The 12,062-nt window shown below is 41.3% G+C and overlaps 1 protein-coding gene across 1 annotated transcript; it reads right to left on the bottom strand.

The window, feature by feature from the left end:
* Positions 1 to 3,617: 3,617 nt before the first annotated feature.
* Positions 3,618 to 10,319, bottom strand: LOC118935970 (odorant-binding protein-like). The gene is made up of 7 exons (XM_036932677.2): positions 10,175 to 10,319; positions 9,525 to 9,664; positions 7,086 to 7,156; positions 6,050 to 6,160; positions 5,045 to 5,146; positions 4,793 to 4,842; positions 3,618 to 3,827 (listed from the first exon to the last, which is right to left on the bottom strand). Exons 1-6 carry the CDS (start codon positions 10,256 to 10,258, stop codon positions 4,823 to 4,825), a joined length of 528 nt encoding a protein of 175 aa, XP_036788572.2. The 5' UTR covers positions 10,259 to 10,319; the 3' UTR covers positions 3,618 to 3,827; positions 4,793 to 4,822.
* Between the last annotated feature and the right edge of the window lie 1,743 nt (positions 10,320 to 12,062).

Raw genomic sequence — 12,062 nt, 5'->3', positions numbered from 1 at the left:
TCTGATTCTGTGTATGTGATGCACCCACAGCAGACAGGGTCTCCAAAGTCAGCACAAACCAGACAGGCTCAGTCACTGTTCCTTTTTTCAGGGGAAGGAGATAGAAAGCACACAAGATAACCAAAAATTGCCAAAATATGACCTGTTTCTAAGTTGTAGGGTGAAAGTGCAGCCAGGTAGGCACATGGAGTGTCTGGGGGTCCTATTTCAGAAGGAATAGGAAATTGGTCACCCCAGGAAAGGTCTGCATGCAAGCTCTGGAGAAAGTCGGAAGAACACGGTCAATGTGGATTTGTGGGCAGAGCATGCTCGGAAGTAAAAAATACAAGCTTTTCAGAAAGGTCCATTTGTTTGTATTGGTCAAAATTATAAATGTGTTCACTTTGATACGGTATTTCCATTTATGGAAATTTTAAACAGGTTTGTTGTTTGTAATGTTGAAATAGTTAAAACTAAATTTAATACTCTGCAAGCTTTGGTACATTCGAAATAGAAATTACATGAAATTAAAAGTATTGAATTATATCACTCTGAATCAGTATATGAATATTCCCTGAAAGCATTAATACAAAAATAAGAACCAAAATGTGATACTCTGCATATTTTATGTATGTCATATGTGTGTAGCACAAAGACTACCTCCAGTATGTAGTATGTTTGTGTTTTTTGAAATATACACACATACAACAAACCACCAGAAATAGAAATCAGGAAAACAACTCCATTTACAGTTGAACCAAAAGGAATAAAATACCTAGGAATAAAGGTAAGCAGAGGAAGTGAAAGACCTGTATTCTAAAAACCAACACACTGATGAAAGAAATTGAAGAAAACACAAATGGAAATCTATCCCATGTTCTTTTATAGGATGATTTAATATTGTCAAAATGACCATCCTAACCAAAGAAACTTACAGTTTCCATGTAATCCCTATCAAAATAGTAATGACATTTTTCAATGAACTAGAGCAAATAATCCCAAAATTTATATGGAATCACAAAATCTGTGCATAGCCAAAGCAATCCTGAGAAAACATGATAGGTGGAGGATTGCACTCCCTGACTTCAGGCTCTACTACAAAGCTACAGTAATAAGAACAGTATGGTACTAGCATAATAATGGACCCATAGATAAATGGAACAGAATAGAAGGCTCAGAAATGAACCCACACATTTGGGGTCAATTAGTATATGACTAAAGAGGCAAGAATATACAATGGGGAAAAGACAGCCTCTTCAATAACTGGTGTTGGGAGAACTGGACAGCTACATGCAAGAGAATGAAACTGCATTACTGTCTAAGTGCACATACAAAAGTAAGCTTGAAATGAATTAGAGCTAAATATAAGACATGAAACTGTAAAAGTCCTAGAAGAAAACATGGGCAAAATCACTTGAACGTAAGCATGAGTAACTTTATTCTGAACACATCTCTTTGGGCAAGAGAAACAAAAGAAAAATAAACAAGTTGAATACATCAAACTAAAAATTTCTTAACAGCATAGGAAACCATCAACAAAACAGAAAGGAAACCTACAATGTGGAAGAATACATTCATAAATGAAATGATGCATCTAAAAAGGGGCTTATCCTCCAAAATATATTAAGAACTCAAAGAAATCAACTACGAAAAAACAACTTGATTAAAAATGGGCAGAAGATCTAGACAGAGCTTTCTCCAATGAAGAAACACAGAAGACCACCAAGCACATGAAAAGATGCTCCACATCAGTAAACATCAGGGAAATGCAAATCAAAATATCACCCCACAGCAGTCAGAATAACCACTATATAAAGGACAAGAAATAACGTGTTGGCGAGGATGTGGAGAAAGGGGAACCCTCCTTCACTGCTGGTGGGAATATCGGTTGGTGCAACCACTGTGGAAACCAATTTGGATCTTTCTCAAGAGACGAAAAATGGAAATCCTATATGACCCACTAATGCCAGTTCTGGGAATGTACCTGAAGAAAACAAAATATCTGACTCAAAAAGATATATTCACCCATATGTTTATCACCACATTATTTAAAATAGCCAAGATATGGAAGCAACCTAAGTGTCCATCAATAGATGAATGGGTAAAGATGTGAAACATATACACAGTGGAATATTATTCAGCTGTAAAAAAAAGAAAGAAATCTTGCCACTTGCAACAACATGGATGGAACTAGAGGGTATTATGGTCAGTGATATAAGCCTAGTGGAGAAAGATAAATACCATATGATTTCACTTATGTCTGGAATCTAAAAACAAAGCAAAACACAATGAACAAAACAGCAGCAGACTCATAGACACTGAGATGTGACTGGTGGTTACCACGGGGGAAGGTTAGGGCAGGTAACCTTAGGGCAGGGTGGGAAGGGTGAGGGGGTAAAAGGGCACAAAAATTCTCAATCATAATATAAGTTGGTCACAGGGATGATAGGGCAGTGTGGAGAATACAGCCAATGATTCTGTAACAGCTTCCTATGTTGACAGGTAGTAACTGCACTTGAAGTTAGGATACAATAATGTATCTTCCTGCTGAATCCATATGTCATATATTTGAAAATATATATAATATGTACAAATATAATATTGTATATAAACTATATATATATATATGCACACTATGGTATATCAACTGAAACTATATGTAATATACACAAACAATATTGTATATCAACAATACTTCAATAAAAACATATCAAAATATATGTACAGACATATAATGAAGAGTTTATACAATCTGTCAAGAGTACCTAATGCTGGCCTGGAGCAAGTTGGGACAGGATCACGTTTAATATGAACTCATACGACTGTGGACCTGAAGATGTCCTTGTCACTGGGGGCCTTTAGTTTCCTGACCTCACAAAGTAAGCTGGACAGTCTCGTCTCCCACAGCATCTCATGTAAAAACTGTGTCTACATTAAATGCTCTTTCTTCTGTGCTGTTTGGAAGGATTCTCTAATGAAATCTTGTGGACCTGCAACATCTTTTTGCAGAGTTCTGGCAGGTGGATTCAATTTATTTAATAGGAAAGGACTGTACACATTTTCTATTTCATCGTGTGTCAGTTTGGGTAACACAACTATCATGTTTGAGCCCCTTTCATACAAGTTGGTTGGCCTAATGTTATCTGTGGTGTTCCCTCACCCTTCTCTTCACTTCTGTATGGTTTGTGGTTACAACCCCTTTTCCTTGCAAATAGGGTGCACAGGCACACACATTTGTGGAACAGAGATGCACATTTGTGGGACAGAGGAGTCAGCTGAACACATGCAGGGAATCTTTCTTTAATTCTTGAAATGTTTCTGTAATTTCAGTATATAATTGTGTGTCAGTATTATACCCACGTGTCCCCTCGATGATGATACATATGCATTTGGGGTTAATGTCATGGATTTGCCCAGGTGTTCCATTCCCTGTGATGCACACGATGTTCCCCAGGGACTTCTTTCTTGGGCAAACTGCCTCCTCCCAATACAGTAAAAGTGTCCATGACCCTCTCCTCTTTCCATGATGGCAGACCCTCTACTCCCTCTGCCCTTGACTCTTTAGGACGTGTCCATGTATTTTCCGTGGATATTTAAGCATGTTTTCTAAATTAAATGATTTTCCAGACAGACACGTATGCAGTTGCTATCTTAAATCAGTTTATTTAAGCTTTCAGAAATCCAACTGCACCAAGCAGGACAGGAGTGGTTGTGACAGAGATGACATGGGAAACGGGGCTCGCTTATGGGCAGAGAGAGGTGACGTAGTGCAGACGCAAGGGATGTTCTCTTCATCTTCTGGTCCTGATTCCATGGGGGAGACGTTGTACCGGTTCTCAGGGGCATTACTAAGGGGGAATAAAACAGGAGACGGGGTTCGTGTGCATTGACTGCATGACACAGTAAGGGGGGAGCCTCAGGAAGCGGGGCTGCAGGCCCTCCAGTTAATCCAGTGGGAACACATTGCTCCCCACGTCCGTGGTAGGAGAGGATCCATGCGAACTTTCCCAGATATGCACACGAGTCGGTGCCTTTCATGACTGGGATCCATGCCAGAATTCTCCTGATATCAGAAAGCATGGACATGGCAATGGCCCTCTTAAAAATGAGTTCAGAGTGTGTGACTGAATCACGCCCCCTGCACGAATTCCAAACTGTGTGTCATCAAGATACTCCATTCATCCTGGGAGCTGACATTTTTCTTTGCTGTTTTTCTTGATGGCTCTCCCCAAGCCCTCTGCTCCAACCTAGATAAGGCACATCTTAGCCCAGATCAGTATCCTTTCTTGAGGCTATGTTACTTCAGACTCTTTGAAACAACTTCTGGGGAAATGGTGTTCTTAGGGAAAAGCCGTGGAAGGTACAGGTGTGACGGTGTGGCTGGAACCCTCCCACGTGTTTCTCCCCATGACGGGAAGTCAGCATGGCTGCTGAGACACTGTTGGGTTCACTTATCCAAGTATGGGTAGGGATACATGTGAACAACCATCCGGCAGGACGCACTGGGAAACTAAGCATGTCTCCATGCGTCCCCACCAGGTCCTGCCAATCTCTGACGACCGTCTTTTGCATAGTCCCGGCCTGGCCGTGCTTTCTCACCAAACCTGCTCATTACTAACCTGTTCATGCAGGTGCAGTTTCATCAGGCACAGGACCAATCTCAGGAGCTCACCCAGTAGGAACATGTTCTCTAGTGACATTAGGAAGTAGGACCAGAAACTTGCTTTTAAGAACATGGCCCTCCATGCAGTCTGCACCTGGGCTGACTGAGTTACTTGGCATAGCAGACTAGTAACAGGTCATGTTTACTTACACCACTGAGAGGTTGTGCATCCTGTTTTCATTAAATTGCAGGACAGTCGTCTGGAGAGAAAACAAAAGTATATGAGATAAAAAGGCATCACTCCATTTCGCATTCTTTCTGACAATATCTGTATTTTTAAAAGGGACTTTATAGGTGATACATGGTGGGAGAGGAATTTGAAAATGAGTTAATTTGTTTCCCAGTGGTCGATGGCCATAACGGATATTTGATATATTCAGGAAAAAATAAGAGTCCGTTTACCAGAACTGATGATATTGACGATATTATCTTTTGGAATTCCCAGGTCTGCCGTTATCTTCCTGAACTTTGCCACGGCTTTCTCACTAATATCACTTTCTTTGCCTGAAATTCAGCATGCATAATGCAGAAATCTGTCAGTTAGAGATGTGGAGAATTTCTGAAGCCAGAAATGGGGAAAATGAATGTAGAAACCCGGTCTTCACAGACTGTGATCGAACAGTAACCAGGGTGGACATTGAACACATCACCGTGCCCACTGCCTGCCTCTGGTGGGTAAGACAGGGAAACCCACACAGCTCAGTACCCGTGCCCTCTGCGAGCTCTGCCACTCACTCCACGGACACATGAGGAGCACTGTGAATCTGGGGCCAGTCCATCTAGAATCCCTGTGATCTGCCCCATCTCTGCCTCCTTCCTAGACCCCATGTCTGACATTCATGCCTTGGTCTGGACCCAAGTAAACTGGGAGCTCGAATCTCCATCTTACTAGACCTCAGATCTACCCAACCTCGTCCAAATAGAGACCCTGTATCCCAGACTGCAGCCCACCCGTGCACGCCCCAGTGTAATTGTCAGTGTTCATAAGAACAGTGATGGGAAGATTAATCGTGAAGGTGAATTTTAAATGCTTTCCTGTCCTGGCAATAGAATATATTTCTTAAATTCTCTAAGATTTGAAGGAATTGGGGTCAACTGAATAGAACCATGACTTGAAATAAGTTGCTCTGTCAATAACTGTTCCTAATAAAAGTTAAGTTTAAAACATTTTTAATTTTAATAAATGGGCTTCACATGTCATCGATGATCCGATACATTGCCGCCCCTCCCCTACGTCCTTCTTACCACTTTCCTCTGCCGACCACACCCCTCCGTGGACAGAAGGACCTGGGCCTTGCATACGGAATAAAGGATCCATGTGAGCACACACTGATTTTGTGATTTAGAAAAGGGACAGTGGAGACATGTACGACAGGGTCAGTGGTATATAGTAGGAGAGAATCATACCATACAATACAATTATGTTCGTTTCCACGCCTTCCGCATCCTTGTTATTTATCTCTGCGATCATAGCATTTTCATCCTTATAGAGAATTTTATATACATTTTCACCGGAATCTGTGGTAGAGGAATACATAGCTATACATATACCCACTCACATCCTTAAAGCGATATGTAAATATACATAAATAGGTAAGTCAATAAATATCTGCCTGACTTAATTCATTGGTTTTCGCTTCATCATGGCGTAAAAGCACCATTGGCAACAAGATTGTCTATGGATCCCTGTGTCCCTGCAGCCGTGCCGTGGTGTTACCATGGACGATGGCAGTGAGGACGGTAGGGAGGCCTTTCCCCACGGTCGCCTCACTTCACATCATGCCCTTACTAAAATGGTTTCCAGCCCTGTGTTCTAGTGAAGCCAAGGTTTCTTTAAACAACGGTACATGTTCTTAAATGGCATAAAACCAGTTCCAAGTTTAAAATTATTTGTATCTCCTTCACTCAAGCAATGAATTGATTTCTCTTGAAGATCAAATTCGACATGCCCTTCAAAATATTGCATAACTGTTTGAGGGCCTGCCACACCAGGCAGCCGAGGGAACACTTCATAGTAATGACGGCCTTTCCTCTGACGCTGCATCTATGGGCATCTCTTCACAAATGTGTGGCTGCCCCTACCAAGTCAGTGTGGTAATATGACAGTTTCACTTGGGAGGATATGCTGGCTATGGCAGGTGGAACAATTAATTTACATTCCACCTGGTTGAGGCCCTACATCTCTCCAGCTGTGCCATCATTCTGCCGGGATTGCAGGGAAGGCAATACGTATTTTTATACTTTGCATTACAACTGAACCCTCTGACTTCACATTCTCTGGGTCAACTATAAATGACATCTCACAGCTGTCCCTTATCAGGCAGTGTTTAAGTTACACTTTCAATTCTTTGGAGGCCTAGAATTCAGATATATGGAGTTCCAGAAAGAAGGGGCCAAGATTCCAGCCCTGAGATGCTTTTACGAATAAAATAGTTGTACTTACAGGTAACCTGGTAAACATTGTCTTCTACTTTTGTTCCCTCGGCCAGTTTTTGTACACATACTCCATTTTCCCTTAAAAACAAAACAGATTGCAGTGGATCGACAGCAATAATTACATTTCATCTGTCACTAGTAGTTTCTTTGTTTGACTCCCTGTGACCCTGTATCAGGCCTCATTTTAATGCCCATGAACCAGTGCCATCAAAAGAGAAGAAATGAGTTATCCAGGATCATGTAACTCTCAAGTGAAGGATGTTTCGTTCAGGTGGGGTTTGAGCAACTGTGTCAAAGACATGCTCTAGATGCAAAACAGGTCATTCTGCAAACAGAGAGACAGCTTTCCACACAGGGCTTAGTGGTAGTCACAACCCTGGCAAAGATCTTAGATGACAGAAGAGATAGGAATCACAAGAAGAAAGAAAAAACTTAAGAGTGTAATCAAATCCAACACCTTCATCTCCTAAAAAAACATGGTTAAGAAAATGTACCTCAAGGCACATGTATGTGTACAGAGGCAGTGTATGCACTCCCAGAAGGAGCACCCATATGCACATGATATTAGTATGTGATACAGGGAAATATACCCTTGCAATGAATGTTATGATTATAAATCTGTGTTGGTGTGTAACAAACACTATGTGCCTCTGTGTGAGTCTATGGCAAGAAAGTTGCATTTGGAAAGTGGAACGAATGCGTACTATAATGCAAATGATGAAACAGTTAATAATACAGCTGAAAGCGGGCAAGTCATTGAGCAGACAGTTCTCGAAATAATGGCCATAGGAAACAGTCCTCATGTTTTTTTGTCCTCAGAGACATGCAAAGTAAAAGCATACTGAGATTCCATTTCTGTTACACAAGCCTGGATAAAATCATAGATTATGTCAATGCCAAGGTTTACAATGGATGTGTTGAAAAGAACACCTCATCTGTTGTAAGTGATAATGAAAAGTCTCATTCACTTCGAAAATAATTTGACATTCTGCTATACTTCAATACACATGCGGACTCTAGTGCAGCCATTCAACACTGAAAACACATGGTAACTGAGACGCTGATACTGAGCTATTCACATGGAAGTTACTCGGAATGCCCACAACCTGATCCGATAGCTGGACGATGTCCACTTTCTGACATATACAAAGTACTTGAACGTGGCCTAGTACAATGCTGCAAAGAGAACTTTCTGTGCTCACGGAAATGGGTTTGTTTTGAGGGGAGCAGTGGTGAGACGGGTGTGTGCGTGGCCTCAAACTCATGAACGCCGCTCTTCACTGGGATGCATATCATCCCATGCCAATGACTGTTCAGTTCAGCTGATTTGAGAAAGATCAGAACATGTCAGTTAAACATGGAAGGACACAAAAACGGTAAATATGAGAAATCAAAGGAGAATATGATATTTGTAAGAAAAGCTATTCTTGAAGGCCATAATTCAAGCAGAATCAGGAAGAAGTTGTCACTGACTGGCTTCTCCCCAATGTAATACGTCCCCATTTCTCATGGGGGGAAAGATAAAACTGATACATGGACATAAAGAGCCTTCAGAAGGACCCCTAATTTTTCTTTTAACGAATCTCACCTGGAACCATCCCGTCTGTTCTGCACTTACTAACCCTGACCTTACTTGTCATTTCCTGAACACCTCTTTAAAATAACTGGGTGCCTCTGATGATGCCAACTCTTCTCTTTCCAGTGTCCTTTGTCTGATGATCCCAGTCCCCCTTCAGAGGCATCATGTCCCTGTCCCATGTGCTGTGACCCTCTTACACCCCTCACACACCATTCCTCTGCTTTGATGTCCTCTTTCCCCTCATCCATACCAGGATGATAGAATGCATTATTGCTACGAGTCTATGTAACTGTATCCCTGGCTCTGTTTTGACTAAGGAAGGTTGAAAACCAGTGTTCATCTTCTCTTAGTCATTGGGGTTCTTAATAGGGGGCTACTAGACACTCAACTTCCATCAGGAATACTTGATGCCATGAAGGCTGTGATGGCTTAGTCATGATGAAACTTTGCTCTGAGAAAGTTCATGGGGATAGAGATTATGTGCGTCACCACCTGCTCACACTTTGAGGAGCTGCATTCCTCTCAGGGTGAAGGTCCTTTACAAATTTGGCAGGACAGAGTCTGGTCGCGGTCAGAATCTGTAGGTGCTGAGGACCCCACACCCTCTTGCTGTTCTCATCTCTTTTCTCCCATGAGGTGCTTCTGAGGAGCACCATTGACACCTTTCCCTCCAAACAAATGCTCAGGGCATTTTCTAGAGGCTCTTCTTTAAATATTGACAACATATTTAAAGACCCTTCAGCACAAACCCCAGAGATTTGTGTTCTTGACCATAATCGGTATACTTCCCTGCTGACCCAGCATCAGACAGACCCTCTGTCAGGGCCAGGCATTCCCAGGCATTTTTGTTCTGTTATTTTTACTCACTTGACATAGAATGTGAAGAAGATTTTGCCGTTTTGTGGGTTCAGTTCAACTTGACGGGCATAAGCTTGGAATGGCCCCTCATTCGTTATCTTCCCTTTGTTAGAGGATGCGATCTGAAGAGTGTTCAATTGAATTGAAATCTAAAGCAAAATTCCAGGAGCGATTTTAGTCAGTCTCTCTTAGTTTCCTTTGACCTCATCCATCATGAGTTTCCCTTCACTTCTGCATCAGCACAACACTTGTGTAACTTTACTGAACAAAGATGGATTTATAAGATACTGTGAAAACCTACATCTGTGGTAAACAAGAAATGAGATATTCCTGAAACAGCATAAGCTCTGCTATCAATTCTAGAAGGCCAGTTAGCACTGTTTTGGCTAATGCAACCTTCTCATCTAAATGATAATAGATATGTAAAGAAGCCCTTTAATGGACATATCAGCCGTGTAGAGAAAATTCAAGACATATCCAGTAGGCGTGTATCAGAAGTCAGCCAAAGAGCATGTTGGAGTAGGAGGTAAATGTCTAGATGTAGGTGCACCTGTATTTTGATATATAAAACCCAGTGCGAGTGCGTACACACACACACACACACACACACACACAACAAACACCCAACACCTTATACCAAAGAAGAACTTCCTTCCTACCAGCACGTCGTTCTCAAGTACAGGTACCTGGTCTGCACAAACCAGACCGAGTACAAGGGTCAGCAGCAAAATCTGCATCTTCATGGTGCCTGTCGTCCTTCTGCTGAAGCTGAGAGACTGCCGGGTGTTGCAGGAGATCTGAAATGTGCACCAGTTTTTATAGGATTAGATATGTTTGAAGAAACACGTCGTGAACCTATAGTCATCAATCAGGAGACCTTGTTTACATAGAAGTCTTCTTTTAATATCCTGGTTGGCAGTGATGAGTACCCATGACATTCTCTTATTTGAGTAAGATTACTTTTAAGTGAAATTTCAACTGGTCCAGGCATTTGACCTTCAGAGTAAATGACAGAGCACAATACTGAGGAGGTAGTTCCAGGAGAGTAATACTTATTTCCTATTTATCTTGAATTCCAACATGGGATAAATAGTCTAAGGCTGTGCCCCCAAACCTGGTGTTATTTCCTTAATATTGAGGGGGTACACTTAAACTTATTGTCTAACACTCACCATGTTACTGCCTAGTTTAATAAAATTAATGTGGCATCTATCCCATGAATCAGTTACCAAGGCATTCCTCAAATGAATCTGTGTTTAGCTCAAAAAAATGTTTCCCACAAGAAAAGAGTCTTATTGGTTAACCCTATTCTCCAGGTAGGGTACATTCCCGTTTACCACTGTGTCACAGTCTGTGGAAACATCATGTTTTTAACCAGTTCAACACAGATGTATACATAAAGCCTTTGTAAAGTTCTACTCTTGTGTAGATACTTCGGTGTGCAATGGCCGATCAAAGGGCCTTGATTCGTTTTACACCAACAGTGGATGACAACTGTGTGGTCACTTTAAATCCTCCCAATACCCCCTGTCAGTCCTTTGCATTCTAGACTTTGTAATGATAAGTATGTAGTGGTATCTGGCTGTGGTACGCAGTGAGTAAGGTTGGGGAACTTCCTTTTCTGTGTTTCTCTGCCATCTGTATATTTTCATTGATAAAGTCGTGTGCCCGATATTGGTTGCTCTGTTTGTGTTCCTACAGTTCATCATCACTTCTTTATATATTTTGGATAGACTCCTTTTGCAGACAGAAGACTGGCAAATATTTTTCCCAGTCTATGGCTTCTCTATTCCTTCCGTTAATAGAGTCTCTCAAATATCCACATACATGCACTTTGATAAAGGTCATGTGATTTGTATATTGTTTTTCTCTCAGAGACCATGCTTTGCTGTCTTATCAAAGAAATAATTGCTTAACCTGACATTGGAGTTTTCTTGTCTATTTTCTTGTAGACGTTTTCTAGTGCTGGATTTACAAATAGGTCAGTGAATCACTTTGGGTCAGCTCTAGCATATGGAGCAAGTACAGGTTGAAGTCTGGGGTGTAATCCAGTTTTTCCAGCACGTGTTGGAAAAGTTGTTATTTTCCATAGGACTTGCTTTCTACTTTTCTAGAAGATCCTTTGTCTGTCTATTCCTGTACCTTCTCCAGGAGCAGTTTTGTTTTATTTCTGTCTACCCCTTCCACCTGTTTTGGACAATACTAAATAAAAGACACGATATAATGATCATATGACTTCCCTTAGGAATAAAATAAAACTTTGGCTGCAAAGAACAAAATAACTCCATTCCACATGCTTCCGATGACAGCTCAGCCAAACTTCTTCAGCTGTTAGATTTAATAGGAGACCTTAGACATGTCACCTAACCCCCTGACATGACTGTCACATCAAAAGACACCATTTATCACCTCCTTCCACCCCAAAGCTGCCTCTTGCATCGTTTTAACTAAGAGGACTTTCCATGCAAATGCCTAAAACCTCATTGGAAGAAACTCACATACATACTTCTTTCTCATTGTTCTGTTTTCCAAATAGCTTTTCAGCAA

The sequence above is a fragment of the Manis pentadactyla genome, chromosome X (genome assembly GCF_030020395.1).
Source record: "Manis pentadactyla isolate mManPen7 chromosome X, mManPen7.hap1, whole genome shotgun sequence".
NCBI lineage: Eukaryota > Metazoa > Chordata > Mammalia > Pholidota > Manidae > Manis > Manis pentadactyla.
Note: the sequence above shows the minus strand (reverse complement) of the source record. Positions and strands in the feature narration are given on the sequence as shown.